At 41.6% G+C, this 16638-nt stretch overlaps 1 protein-coding gene across 1 annotated transcript in view; it reads left to right on the top strand.

Annotated features, from left to right (window-relative positions):
- Positions 1-1742: 1742 nt before the first annotated feature.
- PIEZO2 (piezo type mechanosensitive ion channel component 2) overlaps positions 1743-16638 on the top strand; it is a 440411-nt gene continuing 425515 nt past the window's right edge. The window contains exon 1 of the mRNA XM_074944649.1: positions 1743-1918. Coding sequence (XP_074800750.1) covers positions 1855-1918 — 64 coding nt within the window. The 5' untranslated portion in view covers positions 1743-1854. The remainder of the gene's footprint in view (positions 1919-16638) is intronic.

The raw sequence follows: 16638 nt of genomic DNA, 5'->3' as shown, positions 1-16638 counted from the left end.
AGAGAGACACAATGTGATCAAAATTTTCCCCAAATTAAGATTAGTAAAAGTAAGCTTTTTACAAATTTCTGGTCAGTAAAAATGTTTCCACAAATTTAAAATAAATTCCAATGGAAATAGGTTTTTTGTTTGTTTGAATGGCCATTCCTCTGAAAGCATTGTCTTAGTGCTGGGGAGCCCACATGTGAAAGTTACGCTTAAGTGCCCAGTTTCAGAGAAATACAAACTGTAAACAAGCAGCCCAGTGAAAAGAACATTGGATTTTTAAAAATTATTTGTTTTTCAACCAAAGGTGATGGGACGGTGTTAATTATAGGTAAAGAAATCTCATATATTTGCAGGGGCGCTGGAACAATTTATATAGTGGCGGTGCTGAGAGCCATTGAACCCAACTGTAAAACCCTGTGTATAATGGAAACCACTCCAAGCTAGGGGGTGCTGCAGCACCCCCTGCACCCCTAGTTCCAGCACTTACGTATATTTGTGTGTATCCCAGTGTCCCTTTATATTAGTAAACTTTTACATTTATATTTATTCCTTGAGAACATCTTGCCTTCCTAACTGAAGAATAACTCCTGAGGCAGTCTATACAGCTTTTGCTTGAGTAAAAAATGCACGGAAGTACCCGGAATAAATAAACTAAACCACTGTTGCCTGTGACAAACCTGTCATTAATTTTTAAAATGCCTCTGGGAGCGAATACGGTACATATTGCAGCAGCTCCCTCAAGGGATCTTAAGTGCAGGGCAGACCTTCCCGCTAGAGCCTCCTGTGGTGGGTGTGTGGCTGGGACTTGCATGATTAATCACGCCGGGAGTCACATATCTAAGGTGTCTTCAAAATAGCACTGAAGGAGAAGCGAGCACAGGTGACGTGAGCAGGAAGGAGGTGGAGAGAGAAGATCGGCGGCGCAGAGTAACCAGGCTCTGGATCCCCGGCTTGCAGCTGGCCCGCCTGCAGCGAGCTGCCTTTGCTATGCCTCTAACTCGGGCTCTGTGTCGGAGCGAGACCTGCCCCACACGCCTGTTCCTATTGGAGCAAACCTCTCCTGCTCCGCCGCCTGTTTGCTCCGCCGGCCTGTCCCCCCGCAGGGGCGGGGCCTCGCAAAGTTTTCATTGAGGTGGAGAAGTGTGGGCAAAGAGCACAGCTGCAGCTGTGTGTGAGCCTCGGTGAGGGGCAGCAAGGCAGACAGCAGGCGCGGCAGGAGCGGGAGAGGTGGTCTACTTCCCCCTCTGCCTACCTACAGCGCTCTGGCCATGCACCAGCGGAGGGGAGCATGCCAGTCATTTTAGAAGGATGCAAAATGCCAGCAACCTAGCAGCTTGGGATGATTTTGCTCAGTCTACCACAAGCTGGGTCCTACGGGCCAGAAGCTGGAAGAAAGTGGCTGGAGTCCTTAGTGTGTCTGGGAATCTGTGAATCGTGACTCACATCGCTCCTCGGATATATAAACAGAGAGCGAGCGAGCGAGAGCAAAGCCTTTGGTATATAACAGAACCGATCGAGTGCGATTTAATTTTAAAATGCTGGTTCTCCTTTCTTGATGTGGAGCACAACAAAATGGTTCTCCAGTAAGAAGAAGAAAAAAAGGCTTCTCTAAGAAACCGTGCGTCTTGCAACTGAAGTCACCAGAAATCCAGCTGCTTCGGTATTTAATGGGCTCTTCCAAAGGTGTTAAGGGACTTGTGAGAAATCTGCAGCAAGTCGAGAAAATCGGGTGAAAGACCATGCTAAACTGCATTAGCGCTGTGCAAGGGTGGACCTAAAAGTTATGAAGTGGTACCTGTCGTAACAGCAAGCAAATATTGTTCTCATTTCTTGAATCAAGACTCGAACTAGTCAGATCTCCAAGCAATGGCAACAGAAGTGGTGTGTGGATTGATCTTCAGATTGCTACTTCCAATATGTCTAGTAGCTGGTACGTGAATTTTGCTTTGAGTGTGTGTGGCGGGAGGAGAGGGCGTTAATTTTAAATTATTGTTCTTATCCGCAGCTACTCCAAGGGTATCCATATCATTGTAAAACTGCTTTACTTTTCTGAACGCCTTACCTTTACAATGAAATCGTGTTTCTTTGGCAATCGTTGTTCTAGAAATGCAGCCATCGGTGTATTACCTCCTCTTTTTTTCTTAAGATGCTCTGTGCATGGGCTTCAGAAATCCCCTCTGCGTTTTTCTGAATGTTGTTGATTCTGGGATTACTTTTTCCCCACAAACTTTCATGTCTGCAGCTCATTGACACCTAATTTACATTTTTCTACGGGACAGGCTGGAGGCAGTTTACAACTAATTCAAGATACCCCACGTGTATTTGATTTCATGCAATACGCGAGGATAATAATCGTGGCTGTATCTCTGGCACTGAACTGGTCAAGTGAAATACTGTACAGTACTCCGCGATTTGCACAGATCTTTACATAACCTTGTATCATTTTACTCGAAAATTCTAGTGTATAAAAATCTGTACTTTCCTTCCCCATCCCAACAGACGGTGCAAAAATATTAATAAGATATTTTCTCGTTCTAGGCATTTTATATTTTCCTTTTTGTTGAATTCAGTATCCTTTGAAAAAGTAAATTATTTTTAGATTTAAAATAACAGGAATTGATGTTTGAGATAGAGGTAGATGACTAATTTGTTTAATAGGTTCTGAGAAAGTTTAATTATTAAATCATTTTACTAACAGGCAGCTACCTAAAAATGAATTATTTTGGGATTTAGAACTGTAATGAACAGCTATTGGTGGATGGGTTAGTGTCCTCCTCTTAATCTGCAAATAAAACTTTGAATAAACTCACGATTACGTTTTAGATAGAACTGAAAAAGCTAACCTCAATCTACCAAAAAAGAAATTTAAGATGATAAACCAAGCACGAGTTAATGAATGAGACAAATCTCGGAAATGGTGTTTTGATTTAGCCTTGATCAATTAATTTACCATCAATTGCCTACACGTATGCGACAAATTTTATTTAAACTACAAAAATATAGTGGGACTGAAACGTCACCAGGATTTTTGTGGTATTCATACCAAAAATGCACTTCAGTATTATCAATGGTCTCTTTAATATTTTACTGTATTTTGCCCACAGCAAATAGATATGTGTATTGGCTGGGGTAAATCCATTTAAGGTATGAGTAGACCACGTTTCAAAGGTAATGTGACATTCTGCACAGCCCGGAGCTCTGCAGTTACACATCCAGTTTAGGCAGTGCGCCGCGTTTTAAAGAATTAAGTCCAACAGCAGGACATGAACAGCTTGTTCTCTAAAGTTCACTGTGGATCTGACAGGCAGTCGCTTGTTTTACTTTTTTGCCAGCTGTGCGATCATAAGGCATGGGCACATCGGACTAGGGCACTAGGAGGAGGACTTTAATGTCCTGCTCCAAAATACTTAAGATTCAGGTGTGGGGAAACGGAGAAGTTTTGCGGAGGACTGTAACTCCGGATTGCCGCACGGGATCTGTTAAAACACCTCCGCATAACTGAGGATGGATGGGGGGGGGGGGGGGTAAATCGTTGCAAATTCATAGCGCGGCGAGATGCCGCAGCAGTCAGACCGCTTTCTGCTTTCCGAAGCGCATCGACTATGTTTTCAAAGGGGGGCGGAGGGACAGGAGACGGACCGTTAGAAAGAGACAATTACCCCACCCCAGGCAAACCTCCAGCACCCCTACAGGGCAGCTCCCGTTTACAGCCTCTGACCGTGTCCAAATACAACCACGCCCTGGACGATCCAGGGCAGGGGGTGAGCGAGAGAGCTCCCCACGACCCGGTGGAGAAGAGGCGCGCTTGTAGGCAGCTGCCGCCCCCTTTAGCGGCGCAGAAGAAAGCTCCGCGCAGCTTCCCTGCCTGCAGCAGGCGCGAGCTGCGCGGGCGAGGGAGGCTCCCGGGGGTTCGCTGCTGCCCCAGGAGCGCGCGCGGCGGCAGCGTTTGCGCGGGACTCAGTCGGATCTCGACGAGCTCCCGCTTTGGGTCCCAGTGGCGGGGGATGGGGCTCCCCAGTGTCCGCAGCTGCCAACGCCCCCGCCTCTCCTCCAGCTCAGTCTCCCTCGGGACTACGGGGCTGATGTCTCGGTGCCTCCCAGGAGGTTATAACCCTCCGAGGTTAACGGTGTAACGAGTCCCCCGGCATTGCAATTAACACCCATCTCAGCTGGGTAGCAATGGCTCTGCTCGGAGTCAGCCCCTTGTTCCACCCCCATCGGCCCGGGGTTGCAGAGAAACCTGCCGTAGGGCAGCAGCTTTGCCCAGCCAGCACGACGGCCCCTTCCTCCCCCCTTTTCGTTTCCTGTTGCAGTCAGTGATGGGCCCCGCACGTGGGAGGGGCCCGTGCTCCTACAGGGAGTAGAGAGTCTGGGCCGGGGGGTAAGGGACCATGCAGGAGGCTGAGCCGAGCAGGTGCAGCCCCAGGGTCCCTGCCGCCGCCCCCCCAGACTTCGTGAATCCCGGAAATGTTGAACTCCTTGGACTTTCCCGCTAATTGTTCTGGTTGCTCAGCGGAGCCGGTCCCAAGTATTGGGCCAGCAACTGTTCAAAGAGCGAGATGAGATTCTCAAGGTTAGTGGATGGGTTCCTGCGCCTGATCCTCCCGAAGCCTCCTCCACCAAACATTCAGGCAGCTTTCCCCACCTTTTGTCAACGAGGGGGGGGGGGGGAGGGGGGGTGTCGCACAGAGCTACCTGCTGTTGGGAGCTGGTTTTATTATTTTATTTTATATCTAGGAAATGTGGTCTTAAATGCACCTGAAGCAAAGCACTCCTCTTCAGAAGAAGAAGGGATCCCCCTACCATGCCGTCCTCTGACTAATGGTGAAGGTTTCAAATTCTCCCACAAAGTGCACTATTTCTGCTCCTCACCACAGTATCAGCTAATTCACCACAATTGTGCTTCATCTGATCTATGAGTGAGGGGAGCCCTAGGCCTCCAATTCCCTTGGTGCTAACCCCCCCCCCCCCACAGGGCCTGGGTCTCCACTGCCTCCCACCTGGTGCTGTCCTTCATGCCTGTGAAAAGTGGGTGTAAGATGTAGTCAAACTGGTTGTAGGTTTCAGAGTGGTAGCCGCGTTCGTCTGTATCACAAAAACAACGAGGCGTCCTTGTGGCATCTTAGAGACTATATGTTAGTTTCTCAAGTGCCACAAGGACTCCTTGTTGTTCAAACTGGTTTTGACGTTAACTTCCCTTTGCATATTATACACAAGGCACTGGAGAATCAGCCATGTAATCTTCTGTTTCAGTGTTCACAGAGGGCCTCAGCTGCTCAAGGGCCAACCCTGTCTTTGAGATCTTCATGTTTAGTCAAGACCTCAAAGACCTCAGTGAAGTGTGAACACATTTCCCTTACTTCTATATATTCGCTGTAAATAATGTTAGAAATGTGTATGTACACATACATCAGAGTGATATGACAGTCTTTGGAGAATATCGTGAAGACAGAACGGTGGCCGCACTTATGTGTGGTATATACCAGTGATCCTTGGAGTGCAAAAGAAGAACTAGCAGAAAAGTTATGCTGCAAGTTTGGGGGAGAGGAATAAACTGATATAATAATGGAAACTTCATATATGCACAGAGCAGCCATTCCGACACGGTAACATTAACCCTAGCATTGAAATGATGACATTGTGATGGTCGGGTTTTGCTACCCTCTTTGCATCATGTGTTCTGAATAGATTTGTCTCAGAATCATTTTGCCATCATAATTTTTGGTAACTTGTAATGAAAACGTGCCTTACTATTGTAGCAGTATCTCAACAGATGTGAATTGACATTGTCATGAGAAGTTCTAATAGTTATATAGCTCATTCAGCTGCAAGGGAAAAATGTCCAAATAAAAATGTAAGGCATGATTTTTGGATTTCAGGTAGTGGAAAGTTTTTTTAGATCCCAGTTTTTGGATCCAGTGATCTTGCTCAGTTGGAGATGAGGAAGTACATTAAATAGGATATTAGTTTGGTGTGTTAACTAATCTATTATGTTATGTGCATGTTTTAATGGTTATAAAATGTGAATGCAGTTCTCATAAAGGTGAGACGCTGCCAATACAGCTCAACTTCATTTCACCACATTTCTGCTATTCTAGTCCTCAGCTGTTCATTAGCAAAGGCCACCATCTGTCCCCAACCATGAGGAAGCTTTTAGTGGCTTCTGGACAATCCTCACTAGAATTCTAATGCCAAAGCGATGCTCACTTGTGTGCCTTAAAACAGACTTTTTAACCCACACATCTGGAGATGAAGGACGAGTGTGCTGTGACTCATTGTGCCTCCTAGCCCAATCTAAGCAGTACTTGTACAGTTATACAAAAAGGAGGAAAATAGTTTGTTCTCTTAATCAATATTTAACTGTTGCATGGTTAGAGAAGTTGGATTTATTGATTTTTCATAATAGAGTAGTGTGAAACTTGCTTATCTGATTACATGTATTGCTGTCAAAAATATAATCTAAATAGATTGAGGAAATAACATAACAAGTGCACCAAATTGTTAGTGGTTATATATTTAAAACATTTGCATAGTAAGTTGAAAAATTAGTGTTATCTAACTTTACTTTTTTTAAAACGTATATACACTGCTGCAATGTTTGAGTGTCTCCCATGTATTAAATAGTATTATGTATTACTGTAATTAATATTTTGGGGGCAAGGACAGCAATGCCAAAACCAGTGTGTTGCACCATGCACATAAGTCCAAATATTTTCAGGGGAAAAGAATAACTTGTGTTTTTCTTGTTGTTGTGTTTGTTTGTTTTCTAGAGAGTTGGTGATTTGTATATAGTAGTATTTATTTCATTTGTTTGTCTTATCTACATATTAGATACAAAATTCTCATTAAAGACAAGAATCTCAAAGATGAAAATGGAAGATTTTTAGACGGTGAAACCTCTGATGCAACCATATCTGTGTGTCACTACTAATTTGCCATAATATTCCTTTGGCCTGTGAAGTGTTGCAACACTTCTGTATAGTGTGGCAGATTTGGATACAAGGCAACTCATTGTAACCCCAAAGATTTCAAACTTTCCTCACAGTTAAGTGCAATATTCTATAGTAAGAGACTGTTCATATCATATTTTATTGTATAATGTTACTAGTGTTTAAAATAATCAGGAAAAGGAAAATGAGAACCCATGGCATCGGCACTGAAAATGCATAATTGTTTAATTCTGCCAACTATCTTGGAATCAGCATAAAATGGTTATTTTATATTGCAAGTTAATTTGTCATATACAGAATGTTGTTTCTCTCTCTCTTCCTCTCTCTCTGCAGTAAGACCTCAGAATTTTTAAGAGGCTAATTATGAAATTAACCTTGTGCTAATTAATTTGTCTAAAACATCTCAGTCTAAAAACCACAAAATTGAAAGTGATGTAAACCACAGTTTTCTCTATTTCTGCTTCCAATTGCTTTACTTTGCGCACACTTAATTAGTTTTGTAGAAAATAAAATAATCTGGTTTCCAGTGGGATGCTGAAGGAACCTACCTAGAGAGATCAGCTTTCTTTGGTTTTAGCTAATTCTGTGGGATTAGTTGTGTGCCCTTGCTCGCTCACACACGTGTGCTCACTCTCTTGCTAAAATAATACGTTAGATGTGGCTGAATCATTTTGGATAAATTATAATTCTACACTTTTGGGTTCTGGTCAGGATGAAAAGTGTAAGTCTCTGAAAAGCTGCTAGAATGTCAGTTTTTGTGATATTATTGGTGTGACCAAAAGCAAGAATGTCTGTAAATCATTCTGTCAGGTCTTGTAGACCCAAGAGGGTCAGATTTTTTCAGTTAGGCATTACTGGTTGTTTATCCAAACCAAAACTCTTAACTTTGGGCGTTTCCCCTCTAATTAACATAAATTATGTTCCATAATTTTGTTACAATTCTCATTCTACATTCAAATAATCATGGAGACTCATTATAATGATTTTTTGAAGATTATTTATTTTTTCAGTATGTGAAGATAACATTGTGGGTAACCATGTCAAAAGTGCTTAAATCCTGTTTTCAGAATTGACTTAGGAACATGGACAGTGGGATATCTCACCTCTGAAAATGGGACTTAAATTCCTAAATCACCTAGGCAGTCTTGGAAGTTTTATCCCATAGCTTCATTTTGCTTTGATAACAAGGGAACCCCATAGAACAAGTCGCTATTGAGTTATTCATATTGTTCCTGTAGTTGCTAAAATGATTTAATAGTCTGTGTTAAAAAGTGTTTCAGAATACAACGATCCCTTATGAGACCATCTGTTTATTACTCCTTGGGTTACCCTAAAAGAAATATGGAGAAAGTCTAGAAAATTTTGATATGATTGAGGCAAGTCAATGGACCATGTCATGCCAGTAATTTATAAACAGTACTTCCCACTACTTTGAATGAGAATAGCTGTTGAAAATTGGATTGTACGGTATGTTATGCTTTGAAGATAAAATTATATAAATGCAAACCTGTGAAGGTAATGTTAAAAAGTCAAGATGATTGCAAAACAGTTCTTATGCATTACTGTTCATAGCATCATAGTTATGATATTAAGATGATGTCAGTGATGACATGCTGTGAAGATAACAACAAAATATTTCAAAGCTACAGTGAACTTTAAATTGTGAAAATGATAGCACTGCTGGTTATTCCATAGTCACCTTGGTAAAGAAAAATCCAGATATTAAGAAAAGAACTATTCATTTTATTGCCATTACAGTGACACATAATAGCAATAAAATCATCTTTGATGTACCAAGGAAGGGCAGGGAAGATTCATAGATTCATAGATACTAAGGTCAGAAGGGACCATTATGATCATCTAGTCTGACCTCCTGCACAACGCAGGCCACAAAATTTCACCCACCCACTCCTGCGAAAAACCTCTCACCTATGTCTGAGCTATTGAAGTCCTCAAATCGTGGTTTAAAGACTTCAAGGGCAGGGAAGAGAGAGACATAATTGTCATTCTTTTTATTGTTGGGAGGTGCTCACATAGTCTGGTGATGGATGCCAACGTAAAAACTCAGCTTGACAGTATACACACACCTTCCACGTAACCCCTTCTTGTCTTCTTGTAACATTTTAAAACTTACTTTTGGGTTTTTCCCAGCACACCCATAAAAATGTATTAATCAGATCAACAAAAAATATTGAGGAACTTAAGTAGCATAAGAAAGATATGACACTGAGAAGCCACTTCAGCCAAACTGCATGTGAGACCCTAAAATGTATGTTTGGTTTGTTTTTGTTTTAAGCTTCAACACCGATGGGGCTAATCCTGCTTCAGTTAAATCAGTGGGAGTTTTGTCATTGATTTTAATGGGAGCAGGTTCAAGCCTTGGGTTAAGCTAGCAGTGAAAATAAATATATATTTCTGTAGCCTTGCTGGGGCAATATTTCTTCGACGCTGTGGAAAGAGCAAAATTGTTTTAAATCTGCATTACTTTTATTTTAGAGTAATGAAAAGCCAAACATAAGAAAAACTAACAAAATATCCATGGAAGAGAGTATAGTGTGGTGGTCGTGATATAACAGCCATCTTGAATTTGCTCACAACATTGCCTCCCAGCATGCCCTTTCAGTTAAAGGTGCAGCACACACACATGATAGAATCATTACCTCTTCCTTACAGTTACATTGCTACACACTCACCACAGTTATTAATCCCTAAATATTTAATAAGTTCTACCCAACTTCCATCTCATTTAGAAGATTAAAATAGGCCAAGTAGATCCTGTCAATCACTTGACAAGATTTATGAAAAACTTGGAATTTCCAAGCAAGTTGAATTGCTCAATGAATGAGATTAAACTGGGAATGAAATCAGTGGGAAAGCTAAAAACAGTTAATGATGATCTGGGTACAAGGCAGTTCTGTTGTTCTCTTTTCTCTGTTCACATTTGTCGAAGATTGAATTTGGCTTGTTATTTTGCACAGTGTATGCCAATGCAAATAAAAATGGGGATGAGGACAACCTGCCTAGTGACCTTCTGAATTGAATGGAACTATAAAAATCCATTTGTTTATTAATACTTGAGCTCTCAGGCATAAATACATTGGTCAGACCCATTTAGAACCCAAACTCCCATAATAGATTGTGGGCTGTAGTTCTTTAGAGACTTCACTTTTAGTTATGATCATGTCATGCACAGGACTCTCATTCTCTGCATTTAAATTACAAGCAGAAAATATAGACTGTATTCTGATTATCTATATATCAGAGGAAGCAATGCACAGCATGACAAGGCAGAGCTTCACATATTTTGGAAACCGATAAGACACTGTTTTCTTGTGGTGGGTGGATGAAGATAATAGTACTATTAATACAGCTGTAGTTAGACCCCTTGTGCCAGGGTCCATTTCTATATACTATTGAAAATGTCTGCTATAATTCCAAATATCTGAGTCCCACAAAAAAAAATGTAAGTTAACAGCTGGTGGATATAGTTCAACAGTCTCTGAACTACTACAGCACTAAAATCATCATTTCATAGGGCAGCCAGGCTGGGTCATTTGTTGGAGCAGATGAATAGCAGATGCTGGCAAAAGCAGGCAAATACCCCAGAAGTGTTGGCAGTGCTAAAAAAGACTATCAGTAGAGAATATCAGTTATTTGGATCTTATCTGGGGGAGATTTCAAAGAATACCCTCCTTCCTTATGACAAATGTTGGATATTAAAACATTTTTCAGGCATAAAGTTGTGTATGTTTGAGCTCCAATTTCTCTTCTGCCTTCCTTCATGGTAACAACAGGTCTTTGTGAGGCTGAAATGCCTGGCTCTCAACCTCTCACTGAGAAGGAAGTAACCTCTGGCATACCATGCAGTAGTCTAGACTAGTACTTCAGGCTAGATTCATAGGGGCAAAGCTCCCAACGTTTCACATGGGTAAAGCAGGATGCTGTGCCACTCAGGTTTGGCCTGTCCGCCCCTTTGTAGATGGAGACGGAGTGGTGGACAGGTCAAACCTGAGGGGTTGCAACCTAGTGTATGAGGTTGCAGAACCAAATGCCACTTAGTTTGGGGGCACACTTAAATGTGGGGCCTAGGGGCAAACTGCCCCTTCTGCCCCCTCTCTGGGTGGCCCCAAACGTGGAAAATGTTCACTTCAACTAGGACGGAGGACTCTGGGCATTAAAACAGGACAGGACCATGAAACCTAGGACCATTGGCAGGTCTGTAAGGGGCACTAACTTCTAGGTGCCCTGCTGCCTAGGGAATTCACAATCCTGAGTTAGGCACCTAGTCTTCCAAAACAACGCAGGAGGAGTGGTGTCTAGGCTCCCAATAGAACCCAGGAGGAGTGGATGCACAGAAGCCAGCATGGTAAGTGGGGAGCTGCCTATGCTAGCTAATAGGGAATGCCGAGGAGAGAGGTGTGGTCTAAGTCCTGTTCTTTACAGGGACTTATGTGCATAACTTTGGGCCAGAGGGGGGCACCTCTCTCTGCCTGGGTCATAGTTGTAAATCCCTTCTTGTGGAGTTACATGTCGAAGTCACGTCAGTCTCCTCTGAAGAAAAAATTAGGGAAAGTTGTTGTTGGTGCCCCTGCATGCCCAGTGCTTAAAGCACTCGCCGGATATAGGAGACTGGGATTAAAAAAAAATATCCCTCCTCTGCCTGATTCAGAGCAGAGATTTGAACTCAGGAGTCCCACCTCCCAGATGAATGTCCTAGTCACTGGTCAATAGCCATTCTCTCTCTCTTGCTGTCTGGCTCAGTGACTTTTTAAGGATTTCATACCAAGCAGAGCAGGTTCAACAGGACAGATTGAGAGAGAGACCCACCCAAGAATTTCTTATAGCCCAGTGGTAGGTGGGGGAGCTGCATTCAAGTTTCTGCTCTGAATTGGGTAGTGGAGGGATTTGAACTCCAGATTCCCCTGTCCTGGGTATGTGTCCTAAACACCAGGCCACTGGGCATAAGGGCATGGGTACCACCACTCTGTCTTCTGTGCAGGGTAGGTGTACTCTGACAGCTCCTATAGGGTTGGGCCTCGCTGTAGAGAAAGACGAAGGGAATGGCTAGCTTGTGAGTCCTGCTGGGGTTTAACCACTGAGCAGCTTGGTACTGTCAGGACTTAGGCAGCTTTGCACATGCCCATCAACAGAAATGTAGGTGCCTAGGGGAGTGAATGCCAATGCCACCTAAATGTTGGACTTAGGGCTAAATTCACAAGGGGGACTTAGGCACCTAATTGCCCCTTTAGATGTTTAAGTACCGTACTTAGTTGTTTGTTGTGCTTGTTCTGTGGATAATCATATTTGTACAACGAAGGATGACATTAAAAAGCCTTAACTAAAGGAAAAGGTTATCTATGGTATGTGGTTTATGTGATTAAGCCCATGATTTTAGGCATTTCTGTAAATATGATTTGCTAAACCACTAAACACTAAAATGTGTTTCTCCTTTGGTGCTACAGCAGACGTGTCAATATTTATAACATAACCCACACCCAACTTATCCTCTGTTGCCAAATTATCCAGTTTTCTATAGCACTGACTTTTCCAATATTCATAATACTTCATGCTATGATTATGCTTGGCAGGATTCAATTTTTATTTATTTTTACAATTTTAATGGATATCATCAATGTTTATTTTTAAGCTTTTTCCCCCCAATTTTTATCTATTTACATTTTCACAGTTGTGGGAAAATATGGGGGGCTCAAATTGGGGGTGTCAGACAATAATTATTTAATTACAGTAAATATTTAGATTCAAAAAGTTAAAGCTATAACGGTTAAAACACAAATTGTCAATATCACATGGCAATATACACAAAGTAAACATCCTTAAATCAAAATGAGTTCTGAGGCAGCATTTTTCTTACTTTGCGGGTTTGTAAGTTTTGGTTATTATTGATGGAACTATTTTTTGTTGGGTTGTATGTATGATGAAATTGGCATTTACTGATTAAAAATCTAATCCTTCCAAGCCTAGCTATGATCTTTTCAGATCTCAAAAGCTAAGCAGGGTCAAACCTGGGCAGTACTTGGAGAGAGCCCAGGTGCTGCTGGCAGTAGTGCTGGTAACACAGAAAGTATCACTCCGATTTTTGAGTCAGTGTTGAACTTGCCTCATTCTGGTGCTAAGGGCACGAGGTGCTGGGGATTGGTCTTTCTTTCATATGAATCAGGTTACGATTTTGAGCATTCAAAAATCAGAAAATGAAAAAGCTGAATTATGTTAAGCTGCCATCTTGCATAGATGTAGTAGTTTCTATTTTTGATTTTATTAAATGTCTCTTAATACATTATTGTTAAACACATTTAGGATGTGCAGTGTGGCTGAATTAATTGGCCTTTTTTTTTGAGAATTTTGCCTGTTTGTTTTCTTTCTTGAGTAGTGCAAAAACCATAACCTTAATGTTGCATTACGGTTACTATTTTATTTTGAGTATTAAATCCTTTTTTGATTTTGTGCTAAGATATATGCCTTAATAATATCCTGTGGCAGTGAATTCCACAGCTTAACTCTACTTTGTATTAAAAAGGGAGTACTTCTTCTTAATCGATTTCAAATTTGTTGCCTCAGTAAATAATCTGTTGGATGAGAAGTAATATATAATCATTTAGATCAACAAAAATATAATGTTTGCTTTACTCTAAAATGTTGAAATAACATTTGCAGGGAACAAAAGCAACCATTAAGATTGACAGTAGAAATTAACGGCTATAAATTTTCGATCTGCTTGTCTGAGGAGCAAGGGATGAGATGTTACACTTTTAATTGGCTTTTTAACCAGACCCTTGTAGTATACATGCAGTGTTCATTTCAAGAGATTAGAGAGAAGCACAGTATGGCATTTCATCTTTTAATTCATTCAGATAGCTTCAGTTTGGAAGTTCTGTTGCAAATAAAATGAAAATAAAAGGGGTGTGTGTGTGTGTGTGTGAGAGAGAGAGATCGCTCTTTTTCTTTTAATTATTATAAAACACAAGATTGCAGACATTACGAATTATTTCTGCTCTTTGCAAGACCTGTGTTACATCTAGCCTGACAGAGTAATAACTATTTTTTAAAATTGTGGGTCAGATCCTGGCCCTCACTTCAAAAGTGTTGCATGAGATTATACATTGAAATATGTAGTTTTTAAAGAGGAAACTACTATGGATTTGGTCTAAATATACACCTTGGTTTGTGCATCTCTTCCTGGGTGTAGTCAAAAGATGCTAAGCAGTTTTCCCAATGGTGCTATCTCCACCCTCGCCAAGCCTGTATTAACAGCAAAATTGCTGTTACCCCAGCTCCAAGTGTGTACCTCACCCACATATTAAGAAGACGTTGGGTAAGTGTATACTTAGATCAACTTCCCCAGACTAACTCCTTTCAATAGCTGTTGTATATTAAAGAATTTCAGAGTACACATTTGGATATGTTTAAAGTCCTGTTTAGCTTTTGTTAAATGCAGAAGAGATTGCAAAGAGTGAGATGAACAGCAGTGAAAACGGTTAAAGAACCAATATACTTTCCTGGTAGTTCAGAACCAGCTTTATTTCCAGATTGATTAATGAAATGGAAGTGCAGACTACAACAATGATTACACCAATCTGTAGTCTGTTCCTGTGTATCTCCAGCAAATGTCCTCAGTAGCTTACTTGGATTTCATTTTAACTCATGTATTTGCGAACTCAGTAACCCTTTTGATATAAATTAATGCACTATGCAGAGCCAGCACTAGGTATAAGCAGACTAAGCAATTGCTTTGGGTCCCAAACAGCTCAAGGGCGCCACCTATTTGCTTTTTATTATGTGGGGGGTGTGTGTGTGTGTGGGGTATTTCTGCTTTGGGGGGCCCCCAGTGGGCTAGCACTGGCACCATGCAAAACACATGTTTAATTATGGTTCCCACATTTAACAACATGTTGTCATTCTCCTTTTCCACGTGTATGGCCTTTATGCACTCTGTTAGTGGTAAAGCTTGCTATACACTGAGAATAGGATGGCCTGTAACCCAATGGCAAGTGAGGGGATTGCTATTTTGTATCACAAGATTGTCACAGAAATTGAGCGCAGCTTCTAAAAACTCAATATACATTGGCTTAATGAGTTGCAGAGGGTAATTGTGATGGATTATGGGTTTACATCAGCTCAGCTCAAGTTGTCCTTTTGTTAGACCACTTTTTTGGGAGATGTTTCTGATCAATATATGTGGGTGCAATGTATTTGATGTGCAATTTTGTCATTATATTTCAATGGTTTAAGGACTTGCCTACTGTTCAGTCAGCACTTATAGTTGAGCATAATTACATGTTCCACACTGATTTGTAGTTTTTCCAGATAGCAACTGTGACAGGGTCAGGCCAGATGGCTATAGGAGAGTAATAGCAGCGGGATATATTAGCCCCAGGCTAAGTAGGTCCCTTTTCCTGGGGTAAGATAACAGGGAAGGTTCCAGAACAATCAGGAACCTTCTGAAGACAATTAAGACAGGCTGATTAGAACACCTGCAGCCAATCAAGAAGCTGCTAGAATCAATTAAGGCAGGCTACTCAGGGTACATGGGAGCAAGAGGCACTAGGAGCTGAGAGTGAGAACGCGGACTGTTGGAGGACTGAGGTGTACAAGCATTACCAGACATCGGAGGAAGGTCCTATGGTGAGGATAAAGAAGGTGTTGGGAGGAGGCCATGGGGAAGTAGCCCAGGGAGTTGTAGCTGTCGCACAACTGTTCCAGGAGGCACTCTAGACAGCTGCATTCCACAGGGCCCTGGGCTAAAACCCGGAGTAGAGGGCGGGCCTGGGTTCCCCCAAATCCTCCCAACTCCTGGTCAGACACAGGAGGAGTCGACCTGGACTGTGAATTCAGAAAAACGGCCAAGCTGAGGGCTGCCGTGAAGCTCCAAGGCGAGCAAATCCGCCAATAAGCGCAAGACCCACCAAGGTAGACAGGAACTTTGTCATACAACATGTGACACAGCTTTAAACCTATTCCATCCACTTTCCCAGATACCACATCTCTTTTCTGAGATGTGTGTATTGCAGTGCATCTTTTGGAATACGTTTTTAGCTGGAGCATAGAATTCTAGTGGCTCAGGTCTAAGCATCTGCATGACACATACAGAATATTTACTTTGAAGAAATTCTGTAGTTCTGGTCTAACCACTGTTCTAAGTTTGGATTTATAAAAGTATATTTGTACCTATAGTATTAGCCAGAGATATTCATGTGATACTTTGAATCACAGTTGTGTACACATGAACACCTGAAAAATTGTTGCACCCTCCATGGCATGTGCATTACCAACCAAAGCAGCTGCATGATCTTATTGCTATTCTCCTCCTCCTTTCTCTCTTCTCCCAAAGTTTAACACTTGTCAAACTACTGCTTAACTTAGAAGACAAAGGTCTTTGGGGCAGGGCCCATGTCTCTTATTTGTTAGTTAAATGCTAGCCATGCATATTTACTGTATTGTGCTGTGTAAATAATAAATAACATTTCCATAGTTTTCTCTAAACTGAAGGGAAATCAATGCAATACCTTTTAAAAAAGTTTGGATGAAATGGCATTACTTTTTTTTTTTTAAATAGAAAATTGCAATGTTTTTAAAGTTACTGTCGGGGGAGGAGGAAATTGCTAACTCTAATTATAGAGTTAAAGAGTTAAACATCAATGTTAATGTTAAATCATATCTGCCTCTGACTTTGTGTAGATCTCTG

The sequence above is a fragment of the Natator depressus genome, chromosome 2, assembly GCF_965152275.1.
Source record: "Natator depressus isolate rNatDep1 chromosome 2, rNatDep2.hap1, whole genome shotgun sequence".
In the NCBI taxonomy this organism is placed as follows: Eukaryota; Metazoa; Chordata; order Testudines; family Cheloniidae; genus Natator; species Natator depressus.
Note: the sequence above shows the minus strand (reverse complement) of the source record. Positions and strands in the feature narration are given on the sequence as shown.